General features: G+C 36.2%; 1 protein-coding gene across 6 annotated transcripts in view; it reads left to right on the top strand.

The window, feature by feature from the left end:
* The first annotated feature begins 260 nt into the window (after window positions 1-260).
* The window catches only part of hap1 (huntingtin associated protein 1), a 233,793-nt gene continuing 210,884 nt past the window's right edge, over window positions 261-23,169 (top strand). For 5 of the 6 annotated variants that reach the window (XR_013818610.1, XR_013818611.1, XM_079845092.1 and 2 more), the window contains exon 1: window positions 21,296-21,689. Coding sequence is in view for 3 of the 6 variants with exons in the window: in XM_079845092.1 (XP_079701218.1) it covers window positions 21,545-21,689 (145 nt within the window). In the remaining 3 variants the exon portion in view is untranslated. Of the gene's footprint in view, window positions 419-11,443; window positions 11,777-15,607; window positions 15,803-21,295; window positions 21,690-23,169 lie in introns of those variants that run through there. The other variant, XM_079845094.1, reaches the window with a different exon arrangement.

Below are 23,169 nucleotides of genomic sequence, written 5' to 3'. Positions count from 1 at the left end.
GGTGTCCACAAATAATTCATGAGTGTAAAATGAATGATATAGGTTAAATTAATAACCAGTAAATCTGTTGGTTCCATGAATTGATGAATTGAGCCATTTGATTAAATTGACCTGGCAGTGGGGAAACTGCTTTTAACTATATGAGCTGCAGACTGCCGGCTCACAGATTGCCTCCCTTTATTCTCTCTCTCTCTTGCTCCCACCCACTCCTCTTACTCCACCCTCCCTATCGCTCTGTTCAGAAAGTCCTCTCAGTGAACAGGCCAGTCGATAGAGTGAGCACAACAAGACAGGGCAACCTTGAGCAGGTCTAAAGGACAATTTCAAGAAAGACACAGGCTCCTGTGTGTGACCTATCTTCTCTCCCACAGAGACCGGCTCTGCTTTCACCCAATGCTGAGATCATCTATCAGGTGCTGTAAGTAGCTCTAGACTTCTTTAATGTGTCTGACTCTCAGTTGTAGCTCTCAGCTGTCCGGACATCCTATTACGGGACTCTCAGTTGTGCTTCAGCCTGCTGCTGTGTTACTGTAGATGTTTATGGGATATGACACAGATTGACATGACATCTTTGGTGCAGTCTGTTTTAGTTTCTAACATTGTTAGAGAGACCATAGAAACCCTAAATTGAAAAGAGACAGGAAGTGAGTGTGTTGTCTTCTGGTGTTTAACTGATATCAGACCTGTAGTGAAATGTGATATATCTACAGTTTGTATACAGGCCATTTAGGCACCGTTTAGTTTTTGTGTTTCAATTACACTAGGTCACAACTATTATTAATAACACATAAAAAAAAAAGACATTACAAGAAATACAATACATATATTATGTTTAATGACTATTTAAGGACTTCTAAATACTATATAACACATAATATATAGCTGTTAAATAGCTCTTAAGGGATATGCCTATCGTTATGTCACAACATTGCTCATTGTGTAATGGAGGTTAGCATAACATTATTTTTTTTAAACAAATATTCAGAGGACTGGTCTAAATATACTTCAACACTGGGGGCTAGAAGTTTAGTCTTTTTTCCTGAAGGGATAGTTTCCCCCCAAAAATCGGTCATAATGTTGTTCCAAACTGTATGACTTTTTCTTCTGCAAAACACAAAAGAAGATATTTCGAAGACTATTGATAACCAAACAGTATCGGTGCCCATTGATTACCATAGTATGAATGACAAAACACTTCCAAAAGCATCTCCTTTTATGTTCTACAGAAGAAAGAAAAATAAAACTATCGCATTAATTCTTAGTCTGATTTGGCTGAATAAATATTTTTAGTCATGTAAATTCTTATTTCACGAACTCACCGTTTTTTTCAGTTCAGTGTTTTAATGAGAGGCTGTGCCATGGTTTGGTTATGAACAATTTTGTTGTAATCTTGTCTCCACAAAGAAGGAGAGATTGACAATCTCTGTCAGCTTTTCTATGACCTCCAACTAAAATGTCTGGATATTTGGACAAATTTGTAATTTGGCAAAGAGCATAGTAATCTATGCAGTGTGTCAAAATGTGCATACATTACAATTAGAGCTGCACAATATATCGAAGTTATCGAAATATCAAACATGTACATATCGTGATATGCATATCGCAGTGGCACGCAATATCTGAATGATTTTAATAGGCTACTTCAACATTGTGAAAAGTGTACGTTTTAGGTCTCGCGCTGTCTGCTGACTGACAAACACTCCGAAATGTGCGCACAAGCCGCCTCTCTGAAAGCGTCAGTTCTGTTTCGTGCCTTGTTACACACTCGAACTGTCAAATACACACACAGTTATGTCAAAATGGCTGTCTTGATGAGTATTCATGTAAACACAGTCGGTTATGCTTTAAGTGAACGGTATCAGTTGGGGAAAGAATCCGAATGCGTGTCAATAGGATCCGTGCATTTGGTCGTAAATTGTCAGCCTGCTAATACAGTAAACCTGCCGCTGTTTGTCAAACAACAAAAGAAAAAGAGAAAATCACTCAGTGCTCTTGGCTGAATAACCTTTGTAGCTTTATGATGTATCAGTGTATATTTAATTCATGTGAAGACTACCGTTTTTAGTTCTTATTTTTAATAAAGATAAATTAAAATAACAAAAATAATCATCCACCCCTAGTTCAGGTGTCTTTGTTTACCTGGATGTTCTTAATGTTAAGTTTTAGGTTGATATAATATATATTACCAAGTCAAAGAGTTTTTGGTATTTAAATATTGGCATACAAATTTTTGTTTGTTTACATTGATGTTAAAATTATATTGTCAGATTTGTGACATTTAATTTTTGCTAAAACACTGCTGGTCACTTACAGAAATTTTGATACTTTCTTTTCCCTGAAAGAATGTGAAACACATAAATGGTATCATTCTCAGTTTTTAAATAGATTTTTTTATATAATTTAACTAGATTTTACACACTTCACATCACACTTCACACATCGCATATCGAATATCGCATTATTAACAAAGTATTGCCTATCGCATTTTTCTTCAATATCACACAGCCCTAATTGCTATCAATATAGTCTGCATTATGCAGTGCACTGGTGTTTATGTTTGCTCTATCTAGAATTTTACACTTTGTTTGTTTGTTTGTTTTGTAAAACATAGAAAATGTTTTACAAAATGTTTGAAATCAGTAAGTTTTGAAATTAATACTTCAACAAGGAAGCATTAAATTGATCAAAAGTGGTTGTAAAGACTTTTGTAATGTTACAAAATTTTTCAAACAAATGCTGCTTGAAGAAAAGCTTTTGAAATTTCTCTTCATCAAAGAATCCTTAAAAAATGTAGCACAGTTTCCACAAAAATATTAAGCAGCACAACACAATTTTTAACACTGATAATAATAAGACATTTATCTTGAGCACCAAATCAGCATATTAAAATGATTTCTGAAGGATCATGTGACACTGAAGACTGGAGTAATGATGCTAACAGGAATAAATTACATTATTACATTACAAATATATAAAAGGGGTCATGAACTGCGTTGTTTTATTGTTTTATGATGTTTCATGGGGTGCACTTATGTTAGAAAGCTTTTTACATCATTTTTAAATAAAAGGCATTTTTCCTACCCTGATTTTAGCCCTCTGCTTCAGCCCACTGCTGTGATTGGCTAACGTCTTTCCATTTGAAATAGAAATAGTTTTTACTATTACAGCTCTCATGATTAACTAATCGTGAAAAGTGTTGCATTACATTTAGATCTATGGCATTGTATTTTGATCTATGGCATTATATTAAAATCTATGGCATTATATTTAGATCTATGGCATTATATTTAGATCGTGGCACGAGGTTGCAGTGATGATCATTGTAGCGGATCACAAACATGTTGAGCGCATGAAAGCAGTGATTTTTCATCTTCACTAACAGTGCAAACGTGATATAGTTAAGAGATTCGTTGAATAAAACTGGAGTCACTGATAAACGTGTCACTGATAACCTTGTAGTTTGATTGACAGGTTCAGCGCGCTCTGCTCAAAGATTGCAAAGGGAGCTTTCTTTGATCGCTTTCTTTATAAAATTGAATCACTGTTAAATAAGAGATTATTTTTATCATACTAAGAGAAACAACGCAAGTTGACATTTAGTCACTGGTCTGATTTACTGACGCACAGACAAAGAACATCTGACTACATGAATCATTACATTTCAGATCAGGCATTAGAATGAACACAGTTACTTACATGTTGCATTACTTTCGAGCCCAGGCACAATATGTTGTAATCCTCAACGGCATGTTTATTGCTTGGTAGCTCGATCTGGTTTAACACTAGGCCTATGTTACATGCACGAATCGGTGGACGGGGCTAAACAGGCAGTGATGAAGTAGGTGTTGTTCTTCTTCTGCAGAGGCAGTGCTTCACCACACTCAGACGTCACAACCTGACATATTCTGAGATTGAGCGTTTGCTGGGCCTGGGGTCAATAAAAGCTTTCCTTTGACTAAGTTTTCAGCTCCGAAACTTACAGGATATTCTTATATCATGATAAACTTTTTATATATCAAAGGCTGAATGGAAAGTTGATTTCTCAATTCATGACCCCTTTAAAATATAAAATAGTTATTTTAAATTGTAATAAATGTTCACAATATGTCTTTTATACTTTATATGTGCTGAAATAAATGCAGCCTTGGTGAGCATAAAAAAACTATTTGAACAGTATTATATGATTTATTGTATGCACTGATGTAATTTGATACATGAGCATAAAGTTGACCTCTTAATCTAAGATCCCCGCCCAACTTCCCAGCACACATCACGTTTTCTTCTTTGTGCTACTGTTTGATTGTTGATCTTCTCTCATATTCCAGGTCTATATCTATATCTATAACTATATCATCTTTTGAGGAAAAATCTTTAGAGGAAGAACTTTAATGACCTGTAATTTGTAACTTTTTATTTGCAGAGTTAGGACGTTTTTTATTATTCATGTACTTAGGTTAATGTGTAACACGCACCCAGTCCACTCTTTGTTAGATGTGATTTACATTGAGGTGAAAACCTGAACAAACCACCTGTCAGAGAGAAAGGGAGGGGCTGGACAGATAGAGGTGATGTCATATTAATGACTCTGAGCCATTTAGTCTTTAGCTGGAGTTCAGAGCTGTGTCAGAGTCAGTGTTCGGTTTCAAGCTAATAAACCTTACCATGATTGTCAACTCAAATTTTTCTATTCACATTGTCCCTGTACATATTTAATTAACTACACTTATTGGTTGTCCTAAAGTCTCATATGGGCGTTGAATATGTACAACAGTTTTTCTCAATTGTTTACACACAAATACTGGTACTTGAGACACAATGACCACAACATGTAACGCATGCACCAACCCCCTGAACCAATTCTGCTAAATTTGCACAATTCCTGCTTTACACTCAAATTGCAGTTCTAAAACACACTTTTTTCAAAACACTACTCACAATTCTCGGCATTTGGCACAATTTTCATGCAGAAAGTCTCTTGTTTTCACAAGGAACACACTGCCATTCAAATATGCACACTGACTCATCACATGGGCAAACACCTGTCACACAGTTTTACAATTAGCAAACAGAGCTTTAGCATTAAAGGGCAACAGGTGAGCTCTTCTGTTTTGGAGCAGCATTGTTTTTATTGTTTTTTTTTTATTTTTATGTAACTGTATACAGTAAATTATTCTGTTGTTTTGTATGTAGACCACTGTATGTGCAACTTTGTGTTGGTTGGGATGTACACTGTGTACATTGTTTTTTTGGGAAAAATAAAAATACACTACTGTGTATTTGTGAGAATTTCTGAGAATAAAAACAATATTCTCAAATATTTTACAACACACTTATGTATGTACTGTCTGTAGTAAGTGTAAGTGTCCAGTCATTATGATGAAAGGAGAAGGGTTTTCCATTCATCATAGTGTTTTACATTGAGCACATCAGTGTTCAACTGGCTCTTATAAATGTCTATTCATATGATGGTTTTATAATTTTAAAATACCATTTTGAGAAGAAATAACATTGTTTTGAAAGTAAAGTTTCATTTTGCAGGAGAATTGAGGGGTTTTGCCCATTGTGTGTGTGTTTTTTGATTTGTGTGTAGAGTTCTGAGAGTATGAGGCATGCTTTCAGAAAATGTGTGTAAACAATCGAGAAAAACTGTAATTGAACCCATTTTATCTGTGCAGAGCCTTAAAGGGATAGTTTACTCAAAAATGAAAATTATCCCATGATTTATTCACCTCAAGCCATCCTAGGTGTATATGACTTTCTTCTTTCAGACGAATACAATTGGAGCTATATTAAAAAATGTCATTTATATTTAAAACTTTATAAACTAAAATAACTAGCTTTCGGCAGACGGACTACGCATTGTATGTCGTGGAGTAGCGTAAACTTTGAGGCCTCTCACGGTTCAAACAAATAGGGCTGGGCAAAAAAACTCAAGCTCCTTCGACATTTCTCTTTAAAAATTCTCGTTTTAGACTTCTAATTCGTGACCGGTGTTTTGTTTTGCTCTATCCTCTGCACTTCCACGTTCGTCAACACGTCATGCTTCGCTTCAGAAGGCCTTTATTAACCCCCTGGAGTTGTGTGGATTACTTTTATAATGGATGGATGTACTTTTTTGGGCTTCAAAATCTCATCTCCCATTCACTGCCATTATAAAGCTTGGAAGAGCCAGGACATTTTTTAATGTAACTCCGATTGTATTCGTCTGAAAGAAGAAAGTCATAATATACACCTAGGATGGCTTGAGGGAGAGTAAATCATGGGGTAATTTTAATTTTTTACTTTTTTTCAAGATACTGAAGTAACACATTATTTTTAAATTTACAGCCAAATATCTAAGTTACTTTTTCAAATAAGTATCGCAAGTTACTTTGTTTTCCCATTTATTTACTGACATCTCTTCTGTCCAGTGCAGAGGCGTTGTGTGCGCTGAGTGTGAACATAGTTATTATAGAACATAGTTATTGTAGTTTTAGACTAAATGTGAGCATGCATGTGAGCACTCACTTCGCTTATACAAAAACAGATTCAGTATTTCTCAAAATGAATAAAAACAGTGAAATACAAACTCAGAGTTTTACACAAACCTGCAATAAATAAATATGTTTAATTACACAAATATACTGTATTTAATCTCACTTTATCACTTTCGATGATCCAATTCAACCTAATAAGCAAACATGACTTTAGATTAACATCACATTTCTGTTTAATTTTTGTTTTTATTACTGAAGTAAGAGTGTTGAACTTTCTTCTCTTGCATCCTTTTGTTCTGCAATTCAGAATGGCAGCACAGCTGAAAGTTTTCTTTGAGCTGCACCTTCTACTGTACAGGCGTGAATTTGCATTTGGTTTTAAACAACAGAAGGTATCAGAATTTTCATATCTTTTGACTACCAAAATATAACAATATTGCAAAAAATGCTTATTTCAACTGCATATTGCATCATCAAAAGTTTTTTGTACTGTATATTGAGCTGATAATCCTATTAATTCAGATCAGATTTTATGATTTAGTTGTCCTTTTAAGTCCTAGAGAGTGTGTGCATGACTGCTCGTAGGCAATGGGGATTGTTTGTATAGTCGGCACACATGATCAGATACAGCAGTGATAGGAGAAACTTATCTATCACCTGTTGGTCAGAGACAGAGTTCTTCCCTTTAGATCTCTTTAGAAACACCTGATCTTGCTTTTTAGAGCTAACATCTTCATGACTTCAGACTGTACAAACTTATTTAGCAGTTCTTATTTAAAGATCAAGCAGAAGGTAATGGATTATTCCTCATGCATTTTAAATTTTCTGCATCTCTGAATGACGAAAGAGGGCTAAAGTGTAATTGTGCTAAAGTGACATATCCTTTCAAAATCATTATTTAATCTAATTTTGATTGTGCCTTATTTTACTCATTATAGCTGTATCCAACCACACCTTTGTTGATCGGAACTGTCATGGTTTATTGCCGGCTATTAACCTACCTGATCTGATTGATGCAAGTTATAGGAAAAGATTCCTGTAACTGACAGTAATTTACAGAAATTGAGCTTATTCTTCCTTGTTTTTCTTGATGTGTTTTCTTTGCACTAATTGCTTGTTTTAGATGTGAATTAGAGTTTAGATTATCTGCCTGAGCCCGAGCCCGAACTTGACCAGATATTTCCAGCCACTATCCTCGGGCCGGGCCCTTGATCAAGCATTTGTGTTTTTTTAATCATTACTTTATTATTCTAATTGGGTGGGCAGAACGCTATGCCATAATCAGAAATAATGCATATATTTTTTAGCAAAGTAAGAACTAATACTACAACTAAGTGTACAAAGTTGCACAAGTCAGGATTAGTCTAAAAATGCATGTTAAACTCACAGCACACGCAGTGATGAAGCGCAGCATTCTGAACAGAAACGCTCTGAGACGCCAGTCATGAGCTGCTCGCATGAACAGTGTGCTTTGCTATTTCTTTTCGAATTGTTTTCTTTAAAAGTAGACATTTCAAGCTTTCTATACACATATTTCTCATGTCTGTGAGGCAAGTAGCCTGCTGAGATTTGGTTTATTTATGAGACATGTTCAAGAGCAATGCAAGTGATCGCTCCGTCTCATCCATGCCACGATTATTGTCTGCTATAGCCTATTTGCTTCTTATTTATTAAATCCAGGCAATTGGCTGATGAAACATTGATTAAAATTAAGATACAATTTATACAAAACGAAATTCACTTTAAAAGAAGGCTTTCTACAAAACAAAACTTAAAGGTCCCGTTCTTCGTGTTTTTTTGAAGCTTTGATTGTGTTTACAGTGTGCAATATAACATGTGTTCATGTTTCGCGTGTAAAAAAACACAGTATTTTTCACACTATTTACTTATCTGTATACCGCTGTTTCCACTGTCCTAAAAACGGCTGGTGATTTCCTTGTTCTATAAAGTCCCTCCTTCAGAAACACGTAACGAGTTCTGATTGTGCAAGCGGTTCCTGTGCTGTGATTCGACCACAGCTTAGCGCACGTGAAAGCGGTTCCTGTGTTGTAATTTGACAGCAGCTTAGCGCACGTTGGAAAGGTCACGCCTCTTAACGGAGAGATGTATGCGTTCAATAATCTCTACAGCGTCCCTGGGAAAGCCAAACAAAGGTGATTTGACTCCTGGATGAAAATAACAGCGTCTCGATGACATGGCGATAAACACACTCAACGCAACAGTTCCTTTTCTCCACGCGACCGTCCGCTTCTCCACGTGGGACAGCAACAAAACCGCGCCCCCTTTTTTGCGTTTCTTTGTGGGCGCAGGTTAGTCTGTTCTACTGCTCTACTGACGTAATTAAAGAAGGAAGTACCAGGATGTAGTCCAAGCCAGCCGTTCGCTGTAGGCTTTGAAAGGGAACTTCTGTTAAATAAAATATCTCGCTTGGCATTGAACTTTGAGCTTTATAATTTTACAGGTATTATTTAGTCTGAGGAGGAGGGGGCGGGGAAAACAATATTTTGAATTTGGACTGCAGTACCCATTTTAACCACTAGCTGACATTCTTACATACAGCACCTTTTAAAGAGAATTTTTGACAAATTATTCCAAAATACAGTAAATCACTACTTATTATTATATATTTTTTTATGTTATTATATATGTTACTTTATTTAAAAAATAATATTGTATTTTATTGTTAAAAGTTGTCTAATCCTCATTTTCTATTATTAAGTTGCATTATATTAAAGATATTTTGGCATTGGCATTGGCCATTTAAAAATGATATTGTTCAACCAATATATTTGATCTATTAAGGCGAGAGAGAGTAGGACAATTGCATTAACCTTGACAGGGTTTATCAGGAAAAACTGTGCAAATAATGATTTTCCCTTTGAACTGCATGTATATTCCTAAAATGGCTGATTCTCATTCATTTTGTAAGAAAGTTTTTTTTTATTTTAGCATAGCACGTATTTTGATTGGAAGAAATGTTTTGTGAGTTACAGTTACAGTAATGTGAGTCCTGTAGCTAAAACCAAAGAAAAGTGGATTGAGTGGACTCAATAATCATTGAAATTGGACTCAATTTCAGTGATTATGCTTGTAATAAATGTTAATCTCAGTTTAATTCTTTGCAATTTAGGGAATTAGTGATAATGTGTTCTTTGTGTTGTTTGCAATGTGATTTATAATTACTAGATTATTAAGAGTGAGACTGAAGGGACACATGTAAACAAAGGTTGGCAATGTTGTAAACTTTTAAAAACTCAATCATTGGTGTTCAGTGGAACAGGAACACTGTATACATGCATACAGACTTCTGTGTGTACGTGTTTGCATGAGCCCTTAGTTGCCCTTAAAAGCCCACTGACAGATGCATCATGTGACCAAGCCGCACGTTCACAGTCCTCAGATCTCCTAGGAGACGGCCGGTTCAGAGTGCACACTGCTTTCAGCCAAACACATGCTTTCTGAACATTGAACTTGCCCCTCCCCCTAACTTAAGCCGTAATTCAAGTGTGTCCGTTCTGATAGGCTGATAAAAGACTTTCTTTGTTCCCCCTCTCTCTGTCTCTCCCACTTTCTCTTGTTGTATCACTTTCTCTGACTCGCTCTATGAGCCTCCCTCTTTCTCTGAGATGAGGAGAGCCCTAGAGGCTATGTGAAAGGACACACGTAGGCACCTCCAGCAGGAGTTTGGTTGGCACTAAGTCCGGTATTTTGTACAGTCACCTTGAGCTTGTCCGTGATCTTTCAGTAAAAGCGAGAGTGACTTAAGACCTTGGTCAATATTTAATAATCAACAACAAATATAGTGTTTGTATAGAGCGCTACAGCGATGACAAATTTATGTTGGCCAAACATGGTTAGGATTTTTCCATTGGCTTTTAGATTGTTGCAGAAAATAAGCTCTGTGACCAACGAAAGTTTATGATTCTTACATGTTTGGTTCATCATGAGCTTCATAATTTAATTTAATCTATGAATTTTGAAGCCAAGAACGAAATATCAAAAACCTCTCCGGTTCATTTGTTGCACTGGTTGCTTTGCAGTTGTGCTGTGTGTCATCTGGGTTCTCTCTGCATATAGAAAATGTGCATACTGTGTATAGTATGCATACTAAATGCATGTGTAGAGTATACAGTAGTATGTTAGAATGCTGTTCTGTTCCATTTGTAAGCACCTTTAAATGAGGCATCTCTGTTTTCATGAACTGTTAGAAGTGTTTGTTCAGATCTGATTCATAATTTCTTTTTAAAAGCAGTTTCTGTCATGTGTTTGTGTTACTTAACAATTTCTTTGCAGAGAAGTGGCAGATAAAAATGCTTGGCAAGTTGACAACTTATTGCACAGTTAATTATAAATTATTGTTAGAATATTATCCAATTTAACCATTTATGAGTATATTTTGGCTAAAAATCTCTTTACTGTTCACAAATATCTCCAATTTATTCCTATTATTGGATGTTCTGTAAAGCTAGTCTGTTGAAACAACAGTAACCAAGAGGGTGGAGCTTTACTCTGCTTCAATCATATTTTAGCATTGTCATAACACATCCTTTTACCAAAATTCCTAATTAAGCGTGTGATATACTCTCACCACAGGGTTTTTGCTTCACACTGTCATGACTCGAAAAAAGTCACGAATGATTTTATATGCCACCAGCTGAATTATTAAAAAGTGTGTCAAGTCATTTGATATCAGATCTGATAGACATTTTCGGTGGAAGATATCAAGCTGAAAGTAACACTGCTGTAGTTACGTGAGGGCCTATCAAGTTTCACATCAGTAGCACAATACAATCAATGGCCTGCTTTCAATGACCATGATCTGTGCCCTGAGCATCATTGTTTTCATACGCCTTTTTCATTTAACTGGATACTGATAGGGGAGTCTTTAATACACAAAAAAGCTCTTTTCTCATAATCAGTTTGTTATTATCAGCGTACATCTCTCTCTTTCTTTCTGTCTCCTCCAGGTCACATGAGGACATGTGCTTTGAGTCTGTCTGCCTATTCCACAGCCATTCTCTGATCCAGTAGAGGGAGCACATCAGTCTGTTGAAGGCCTCAAGCACCCATCACCCTGAACCCCAGCAGGCCTGTCACACTGTCTCACTCGCTCGATTCTGCCTCTTCTCCTCCTGCGCGCTCCCCTCAGCCCTCCCTGGAGCCCTCAGGGCCCCTCACCCTCCATGGAGAGCAGGGAGAGGAATGCGGGACCCTCGCCCAGGAGATTGGCATCACTCCTGGGAACCTGAGGGAGGATCCTCTGCCAGCACAAGGCTTCCATGATGCCTCAACTCTCACAGGTACAGGAAGGGATTTTGTTGGTGTGCGATTGTTCCCAGGTTGCATCTGTTTGCTGTAGTGGCATCTAGTGTTGTATGATATACCGGTTCTAGAAAAGTATTGTGATACCCTGTTATTAAAAACGGTACGATATGAAATTTTATTAGTACCGGTACTTTAAGAATGACAGCACTAATGAGAGCAGTATTTCTTAATTTGCGTCAGTCTGTGTGACAGCAGGAGTCAGGACGTGTGTCTGCTCTGCTTCCACCGTCCACTAAACAATGAAGCAGAAGAGTTAAATATATACGCGCAAAGCATGACAAAGAAAGCAACAGAAACTCATGCATGAGAAAATAAAGCGTGACGCGTGACGTGCTCGCGCTGCCGGACTCTGACCTGAAACGCGCGCAGCTGCGCACACTTTTTTCACTCAGACAGCATGTAAGTTTTTCAGATATGAAAAAATAGAGATATGAAAAGTTTTTCAGTTTTTGAAAATATGTAAAAACCCACGTCCTGTCGAGTATTCAGGTAAACACAGTCGGATATGTCTTTAGTGCGTTATACTGTTATACTTTAGTACGTTATACAGAGTTGAGTGAGAAGTTGAGTGAGCAGCTCTTAAAGGGCCGGGCATAATATTCTGTGTGATTGATGTTTATCAAGAAAAAAGAAAACCACCCCATGCTTGACTGAATAACTTTAATATATTTATTAAGAACCAGTGTATAGTTAATTTATATAGTGCTACAGTAATTTTACTATGCATTTTTTTTTTTTTACATTTGATTATTTAATTTCTTTTTAAATAATAATAATTTAAATAGACCTACTGTAGCTGAAAATAAAGCACACTTTTTTCATATTGTTTGTAATTTACATTTTTGCTTCCTTTTTTAAAAACAAAGATAAAATAAAATGTAATATCTATATTGTAATTATAAAATTACATTTAAAAAATATTAAATTACTCATGAAACTATTACTATCATGAAATAAGACATCCTAACCTGTTCAGAATAGTGAAAGGTTAGTGAATGTTAACATGACTGATAATAATGTGATTGTTGCAAACATCTCTGTAAGGATGTTCACGCTGGCGTGTAGTTATTATTATTATATTATTATTTTTAAATAAAGGGGAGGGAATGATCAAAAAACAGGGCAGGATTATGCTGGCCAAGTGAGTTTTTCGTTTTTTTTAAATACATTTAAAAAACAATGAATAGTATGTTTTTTGCCGTGGTATCGATTTAGTATCGGTATCGAGGTATTTTAGTCTGGTATCGTATCGAAGTCATAATTTTGGTATCGTGACAACACTATATGCTAATGTACATTTAGCAGATGTACTACCGTTCAAATGTTTGGGGAACATGAAAACTTTTATTTAGCGAGGACCCATGAAATTGATCAAAAGTGATAGTAAAGCTATTTATAATGTTACAAAACATTTCTATTTAAAACAAATTATGTTCTTTTGAACTTCCTTTACATTAAAAGCACAGTATGTAAGTTTCACCACTAGAGGTCGCTCATTCAAAACAAAGGCGTAGCTTGATGACGCTGTGAATGAGCGTGGAATCATGGGAGTTCTAGTCTTGACTCTTCACCTCCACAGCCGATGGAAAGGAACGGCCAACGGACTCGGGCAGAAATCATGTTCATGAATGAGCGAATGTATTAAAGTTTTATTAATGTTATGGTGGTATGAAGCAGGACGCACAAAGAGCCCTTGGGAGCGAATGCTAATGATAGAGAACAGCACGAAACACCGGTTTCAAAGCTTCTATTATGCTTATGTTGCAGTTGGCGGCTTCCGCTCTTATCGTTGTGTACAGTATGTGGGGTAACACAGTGCTGTTTTAGGTAGTTAAAACAATCATACTAAATACATTTGAGTGTATTGAAAGTTATGTTATAATGTTACTCTGTGTGTTTGCTCGGTAGCTGGTATAAGAGACTTACAGGATATTTAGAATATCATATAAATAAAAACAGGATGACTGTTGCTAAATGACATGCAGTTAATTTAAAAATATATTGTATGATGGAGAAAACTCTCTCTGATTATGCTATGTTAGCCACTTGACAAAATAGTGTTGTCTCTAAGGCATGGTAAAAACATTACTCAAGAAAAAGAGTGATTCAAACAATAAGACTAACAATGTTGCGATGTAAAACAATGATTCGTTTTCTGTTGATAACTGTATATCCAAACAGTTGCTCGGCTGTCTAATAAAATGCATACTATATTAAAGCGTCTTTGGTGTTTCCATGGTTTCTACGGAAATCAAGGGTAGCACGGATATGACGTCATTGACAGGCGACGCAAGGACACGATCCGTAACACTGATTAAAATGGCTAATTTCTCTGGATTTAAACATTGTCGGAAATGTTTGGGATAACGTAAGTACAGAACAGGTCAACAGAATATATAACATTGTTCTAGTGGTTTTTGGATATTTTAATTTAAGAATCTTACATATTGTGCCTTTAAAGAATCATGGAAAAAAAGAAAATTATGCAGCACGTTTTTCAATGTTGATAATGATTAGAAATGTTTTTTGCGCAATAAATTAGCGTATTAAATTGATTTCTTAAGGATCATGTGACACTGAAGACTGGAGTAATGATGAATATATTTTCTTTTTTTTCAATCAATTGCTACAATCAGAATGTCCACCTCCTCGTAGTGCCACTTACCACCAACTAGAAATAACACATAGTGAATCAAAGGCTATGTTCTGAATGCAATACTAGCTGTTTGCCTCATACTGCACAGTATATATTATATATCAACTATTTAAAAAATATGGTAAGCGACATAAACATTTCAAATGCTTACCCTAACCCTTCCTTATACTATAGTGTTGTCACAAGACCTTCCCAGCAAACATTTGGATGTTAAATGACCGTTGAAAAGATGTCCTCCGACATGTCACGTCATGGTTAAAAAATAGTTCCAAAATGAAAGTTGAATGGACGTATCTGAATGCATTCTGTTTTTACCGATATTCTGTTTTTACCGATTTACGCCGTCCTACCACGACAATTTTTGGCCTGGGACACGACATTGCCATCGGACCAATGTTTGCTGGATTATGTGCAATGGGGAAAATTTTGCAAATGTTGGTCAACTGGGTTGTCTATGCAAATAGAAAATGCATGTGTACAGTAGTATACACAGTAAGAGTAGAATGTGGAATGCCATTCTGAATAAATCCTTTATTGTTCAGCAGTATGTCGTCAGTTGCGCTTATGCTAATATTTTCTTTTCTTTCCCAAACATCAATTGGTTGCAAAAGAAATCAGTTTTTGTAGTTAAAACTGCCTACGTTTGCTAAGTGAGGTACTATATTGTTCACATGTAACCTACAATTGTTCTCTACTGCCGCCAATACACTGATGTGAGTTAAGGCAGACAAAGGCAGGAAAGGTGGTACAAGCCATAGTGACTAGGGAAGTACTAAGTTTCTTATCATGGGCTATTCTGAAAGCTCAAGAGTGTGTGCTGTTGATTTATAAATGGCTTTCAACACTAAAATTGGATTTTTAAATCATCTTCTTGATTGAAACATCTCAGCCATAGCAACCATCAGTAATTTAGACCTAATGTTATTTTTTTTAATTATTAATAACTGACTAATAATATATATATCTTGCACCTCAGATGTTTTCATGTCCACACTGTGTTTATTTCTGAGTTCGGCCACTGAATAATTACATGTGTAGCCTATTTTTTCATCCCATCAATGAATACAATCTTCTAAATGATGTAACATGTTCATTTACATTACATAATTCATTGGTAAAGTAAATCGTTGCCTTTCTGTTCATCATACAGATCTGTGCTCCAGTCTGGATCTGCCAGAGGTTGAGATCGTCAGCTTGCTTACGGAAGGATTGCCCAAATACACTCTGCGGGCAGAGTCAGTGTTTGGGTACGAGCATGACGACTGGCTGCACACACCTCTGCTGCCACCAGAGGCCGCTCTTGGACTTACACACGAGCAGATCAACGAGACACTCAAGTATTTCTGTGAGTCTACACTCCACACCTTTCTCCCATAATATAAACAACATGTTGTCTTTATAATATCTTATAGTGATATATTAAAATGTATGCCAGTACGTCAGCTCACTGTACCAGTTAAAGGCTCTAGTGCCACTGCTGAGAGCAATACTTTAATCCCAGCCACATCCCTTCCTCTTGGAGCACAGATGCAAATGCCATCAAGAGGATTAGCTCCTTAATGCTTAAGGATAATGAGACATTCTGCTGTTCTCTGTGGCTTCACTCTACGGCCTGGCAAACAGTCAGCCACTCTGACGTTACACCAGCACTGCAGTATCTCTCTGCTGCTCAGATTGGCTAAACTTAGGTCACTGCAGTTTTGGATTTTCAGACTGGTATTCTTTGAGATTTAACAGAATTTAAAAAAAAAGTGTTTGTTTCATGGCTGTGATATACATTCATTAAAGGGTTAGTTCACCCAAAAATGAAAATTCTGTCATTAATTACTCAACCTCATGATAATTATCCAATGGTGAGCCGCCGTTCTGATGTAGGACTTGGAAACATTGCGCTGTATTTACAACGTAAACTGTGTAGGAGACTGACACAGACAAGAAGAAATTGTTAAATAAAGTCGGTTTTGTTTTTTTGTTTTTTTCAGCACACAAAAAGTATTCTCGTCGCTTCATAAAATTAAGGTTGAACCACTGTAGTTATATGGACTATTTTAATTATGTTTTTACTACCTTTCTGGGCCTTAAAAGTGGTAATTAAATAAAATAGCTGTCTATGAAGGGATCAGAGAGCCCTCGGATTTCATCAAAAATACCGTATTTGTGTTCTTACGGGTTTGGAATGTCATCAAGGTGAGTAATTAATGAATTAATAAATTTTTGGGTGAACTAAGTTACTAACCGTTTTTAATACATGTGGCATTATAAAACTATCTGTGATTGAGCACCAATACCTGCTGGATATACACTACCGTTCAAAAGTTTGGGGTTAGTTTCTTTTATTTTGCAAAGACACATTCAATTGATCAAAGTGATAGTTTATTTTCTATTTCAAGTAAATGCTGTTCTTTTGAACTTTCTATTCATCCAAGAATTCTGAAAAAAAGTGTCACACTTTCCAAAATAATATCAAGCAGCACAACTGTTTTCAACACTGATAATAATGAGAAAAGTTTCTTGAACACCAAATCAGCATATTAGAATGATTTCTGAAGGATCATGTGACACTGAAGACTGGAGTAACGATGCTGAAAATATCAATCAGCTTTGATATCACAGGAATAAATTACATTTTAAAACATTTAAATAGAAAAAAGTTATTTTAAATAGTAATAATATAAAACAATATTAATGTGTTTCCTGTATTTTTGAGCAAATAAATGATGATGAACAGAAGAGACTTATTTAATTTTTTAAAAAATCTTACCGACCCCAAAGTTTTGAACTGTAGTGTAATCAGTAAGTGTTTATTTTACCGTTTTAAAATAATGGAAAAGGAAACAGACTTGGTGCTAATTCAGCTCTAATCCGTTTGGCATGGAAACGTGTTCTCATACCTGCCCTAATCTCTTTACGTGGTCTGCAGCCCAAACACAGCTGTTATTTCTAGCCTAATATCTAAACACGCACATGTCAAGCCTGTATACTAGGGCTGGGCGATATGGCTGAAAACTGTATCACGATATAAGTGTTTCCTATCGGTCGATATCGATAATTATTGATATGTTTTATGACCTATTTAAAATAAGGACCAGGAGAAAAATATTTTACATTTAAACATTTTTATTTTAAACTTAACCTTCCTCTGATTATAATCCCCTCAGTTATAAAGGCAGAAATGTCAACACAACCATGGAAAACACTCAAATAATTAAAATATAAGCACAAGTCTAAAATCACAATGAACACTTAATTATCTCTTGACATTAAGTTGCAGTGCCTCCGTTATTTCTTTGTAACTGTTACTCCATGTTGTTTCAAAGGCTGAATCCGAAATCGGCCCCTATGCCCTTAAATAGGGCATTATTTAAAGGAGCCTTATTTTAGGGCATCATTTGAAGTGGTGTTCGAAACCATAGTGGACGTTATTGAGTGCACTCATTCCATCCCACTTTGCACCGCAATAACGAGTGTACAGACATCACATGTACACACAGCGCCTGTCCGAATTCGCTCACTTGTTTTCATTCACTCCTTCAAGTGAACGGTATCAGTGGACTAAAGAAGGGAATAGTGATTGGGGGTTTAGGGGGCGATTTCGGATTCAGCGAAAGTCAAGAATAGCACAAACAAACGATTAATTATAAATGACCTTGTGCACAGTTGTGGGGCAGTTGTGGCCTAATGGTTAGAGAGTCAGACTTGTAACCTGAAGATCATGGGTTCGATTCTTAATACTGGCAGAAAATAACTGAGGTGCCTTTGAGCAAGGCATCTAACTCCCAATCACTCCCCAGGCGCTATTGCAAAATGGCTGCTGATTGTCCACGGTTTGCAGTGTTTGTGTGTCACTACTAGGCCTGTCGCGATAGTCAATAAATCAATGAATCGCACAATTTAAAAAAATGAGCTCGATAATTTTTCCGGCCGTGATAATTTCCAGCGTCCGTTTTTATATCCATTTTTGCAGAGCGTTACATTATATGATCACGCTCTTATACATGTAAATGCTTCTAAGCGCGACAAGACACAAGAGAATGCACTGTATGTCAATGTCCTGTGTGTGTGTGTGGCTGCGTCTCATGTCAGCTAATCGACGGACACTCTGACACACACACACTCGACGCACAGACAGACTCGCGTCAGTCTCCTGCTCACATCAAGTTCTCTTTTGCTCATGAACAAACTAACAACAACACATATAATTTTGAGTTTTAAGTCTTAAATTAGTTATATAACGTCTTAAATTAACTTAAAGATTTGTGAGGAAATGAGATGCGCGGGACAGCGAGTCAGATCCGCGTCATGTTCTTCAGGGGCTGTTCTTAAAGTGACAGTAGCACTGATGATGCCTGTCATTAATGTTCATCAAAGAACAACGGGAACAGAGAAAATTGTAGCTTTAATGATGATTAATCTATATTTCATTTATTATTTATGCAGTTAAGAAAGGTGTTTGATAACTATTACATTTCTGTATATGTCTAACAGGGAAGGCACAGGTAAAAATAACATTTATTATAATGGGGTTATGTAAAGATTGTTTTAAATTCACTTAAATTAAAAGTTGTTTTTTTTAAAGCCTAATAAATGTTGAAATTGGGAGCTTTCAGTTATACTGTAATGTAACGGCATTAATGTTTCATAGAGACATCAGTGATACTGGCCTTCATTCATAAAAACAATACAACACATATTTAAAATATGCTGTCAATAAATTGTTTCTACATTAATTTGGAGAGTAACTGAAATTATTACAATATCAAAACATTAAAAACGTATTAATCGTGATTAATTACAGAAATAATTTGATTAATTAGTTCTTTTTTTTTTATAGATTCCCAGCACTACCTAAAACACAATCATCCGTTGCAGTTTTCCCAGCTGTGCATTTTTTTGTTAACAGACTGAGAGTCCGTTGCTTTTTTTGTTTTGGTTGTTTTGTTCATTTATTGTGTGTTAAATAGTCTTTAGAAATAAAAGCTTATTGATCTTTGAAAAGATGTACCTGCATTATTATGCCATTATCATTATTTTAGATGAAAATGGTCTCAGAACGACAATATTATCGTTCATTGTTTACCTTCAGGTCACTTCACTTCACTTCACAATTAGAAAATGGTGATTTCCCCATATATTGGTGAAGTTTCCTCACAATGTGTTGAGCTCTCTCTGGTAGAAGGCCCGGTGTTTTGTAGGTCAGATTTTAAGCACATCAGGCATGTGGTGACGTGACCTGCAATTCACTGACCACAATGAAAAATTGACACGGGTGTAGTTTAATATTTGATAGAGCCCTTCAGAATTTGGCTAGAAAGCAATTTTGGCCCAGATTATTTTAGCATGTCTGAAGGAGAAAGGAAACGTGTGACAGGCGAAAGACATACAATGTTAAATTCGATAGCATGTTTTTTACATCGCCACTGTCATTTGGCATTGAACAGTGGTGCCCAGGTATGACTTTAGGGCAGAGGGATTGACAGCATGAATGCTAAATGGATTGCTTTGGACTCAAACATAAAACATTTGACACTAAGATTCAGATGGCTGTAGTTTTGGCTGCATACACACACTCCTGGACATGCATTGTTATTTTAGTATTATTTATATACTATTATAATGTTTATTAAAGGGATTTTCAGAAATTAACATTACCCCATGATTTACTCACCCTCAAGCCATCCTAGGTGTATATGGTTTAACTTTATAAAGTTTTAAATATGGATATTTTTTCTTACAAAAACCCATTGCTCACTTCAAAAGCCCTTTATTAACCCCCTGGAGTCTTATGGATTACTTTTATGATGGATAGATGCACTTTTTTGCACTTCAAAATCAGGACTGCCATTCACTGCCATTATAAAGCTTGGAAGAGCAATGATATTTTTTGATATAACTCCAGTTGTGTTTGTCACACAAGAAAGTCAAGAAAGTCATATACACATACGATGGCTTGAGGTTAAGTAAATCATGGGATACTATTAATTTTTGGGTGAACTATCTCTTTAATATTTTGAATTTTAATATATTTAAAACTACATATTTATATTTAAAACTGTTACTTGTATTTTTATTTATTTTTAGTATTTTTAGACTTTTTTCATTTTTATTATATATTTTTTAAATATTTCTACAGAGCTGCTGATTCTTTCATTATTTACTCGCCCTCATGTTGTTCAAAACCTGTATGAGTTTCTTTCTTCTGGTGAACACAAAAGAAGATATTTTGAAGAATGTTGATAACCAAACAGCTGACAGCACCCATTGACTTCCGTATTATTTTTTTCCTACTATGGAAGTCATTGGCTCCCGTCAACTTTCTGGTTAACAACATTCTTCAAAATATATTCTTTTGTTTTCAACAGAAGAAAAAAATGTATACAGATTTGGAACAAGTTTTAGTAATTTCATCTTATTGATTTCCTTTATTGTGAAGCCAACATTTCACATTTTTGTTTAAGGTTTTTCATCTAATACTTATATTTTATTTTATTTCAGCTTTATTTTAAAAGTTTTGGTTTTAGTTAACAATAAAAAAACTGATGTGTCCTGTGAGTGTGGGAGTGTCCATCTGTTGTGCTGCAGCAGTATTATGACAGTAATCTGGAAGGTACCATATTGTGTTTGAACAGGGGGGGTGTTCCATCTGTACAATAACACAAGCTGTTTCATATCAAATCCACAAAATAATCTCATAAATAAACATGATACAATACTCCAAGACTCCAAATGAACAAAAACATACACAAATTCTCTGGTCTTTCATGTACCCCTCTAAATTTCCTTCAGCCATCCTCCCCTCCTCTCAGAGTCGATGTCCTCCTGTGGCTCAGTGCAGCCAGGTGAGTGTGAGCTGCCATCAGGCATGAGCTGCAGTGGCACACACTCTCAGCAGATTCCATAACAACATCAGCATGCTTACAGGTGCATTAGTGAGCAGAAAGCTTAGGGGACAGCCGTGGTGACTGGCAGCAAACAGAGAAGGATCGCATAACGTTTCATAAATCAGCCTGGCACAGACTGTGGAGAGCGAGAGAGAGAGAGAGACTCCAGACAGACCGCATTGCAGAGCAGACAGAGATCATAGCGAAGCATGAGTGAAGAAATGGAGGTGTGGAGCAGTTCGGGAATGGAAGAGAGCGAGAGAGACAGCAGCACAAGCCATGATGAAGACGATGAAGAACTAGAGGACGAAGAGGAACCCGACACTGAGGGACTGTGCAGGGAGCTGGTGCAAGGTAACAGAGAAAGATAAGGAGACAAATAGTATGAGAGAGCAGTTATTCATACAGGAAAGCTAAAAGAAGGAATCACATGCTGTCAGGCAAGAGGAGAGAAAGCGACTCACCATGTGAATTGTGATAGTCTTTATTTGTGAAGAGGGTATTAAACAACATGCACAGCATGTCAATAAATCCTCATTATCATCTGGAGAAGAATTGGTTTGCTCTTTTCTGAAGATGTCAGTGTTGTTTCACCTCAATCTTGTGGTTACAGTGTCTTTGTCCTTGTGTGATATTCTGATGATGGAAACACAAGGTCCTGGAGTTTTGACCTTGTTGATAAGCGTCTCTAAAATATGGAGTGTAGTTGGATAAATAGCAGATAAATTGTGATTTTTGTATTATGTGTGCTAGATTAACCGACATTTTCTAAATGTTTTGTGTTTTATAGACATTTTGAGCTCTCGGAATATCTAATTTTTTAATGTATTTTCTTTCTTTTTTATGTCAAGGTCATTTATTCCTTTAAAAAATGTATATCCCATTTCCAGAACGCTGATTTATGTATCTAAATGTTTTAGTCATAGCAAAACATTTAATCACAATTTCTGCTTTATACTTTGAAGGATGTAGGGTTCATTGCTGCCGTTTTACAAAGGCTAAATCACTTTAATCTGTCCTGTCACTTTATCCTGCCCACAGAAGCTCAGTCCAGTTTCACGTAGTACAGACTACTGTCCTTAATGTCCTTAATTCTGTCAATGACGTAAATCACAGCAGAACGGAACTCCTTTCAGGCCAGGTGAGCAGATTTAGCAGCGTCTCCGTCACTGGCCAGAGCATGTGGAGGATTGAATGAAAGGACACATGCTGACACTAATCATTATGTACGCGCTGCCACTGAACTGGTTTTGCTTCAGATTTTACGTCAGACATCAAGTGACGGCCAAACAGTACAAAAATTGTTAGTTTCAGTTTCTAAATGTCTTGAATTCCAGTGGTTTCACGCTTTTGGCATCCAAAACACATTGTGGTTTGCGCAAATCAGAATTATCGTCATTCCAAGCTAGCACATATTTAATTAAGTCAGGGTTGTATTTTCATTGAATATTTTCCTTTTGTAACATTGTTCATTGCTTTCAAAACACTGTAGACTTTCATTGATGCATAGCATCTCAAATGTTGGTTTGAGTATTCTGAAATGTTTGAGCCAAAGTCTGTCATCAGAATGATTTGGTGTCTCACATGTTTTGTGCTTATGAACGCAAGATAACATGACAGCGTTTATTGATTTTCATCTGTGCGCTCTGAGATGCAAGTAATTTATGATGTAGGAAAGCTAGAGTGGCTTCCCCGATTGCAGCAACTTCCATTTTTACTTCAGATATTTTGCGCCAATGTCCCAGGAAGTGATGTGTTCTCTTGAACACATGGGATGGAAACGGTGCTTCATTTGAAATGTTTAATGCAATATTCCAATTTCATAGCCTGACAA

Source organism: Gobio gobio, assembly GCF_949357685.1.
Source record: "Gobio gobio genome assembly, chromosome: 19".
Taxonomy (NCBI): Eukaryota; Metazoa; Chordata; class Actinopteri; order Cypriniformes; family Gobionidae; genus Gobio; species Gobio gobio.
The sequence above is the reverse complement of the archived record's forward strand: the minus strand, read 5'-3'. Positions and strand labels throughout refer to the sequence as shown.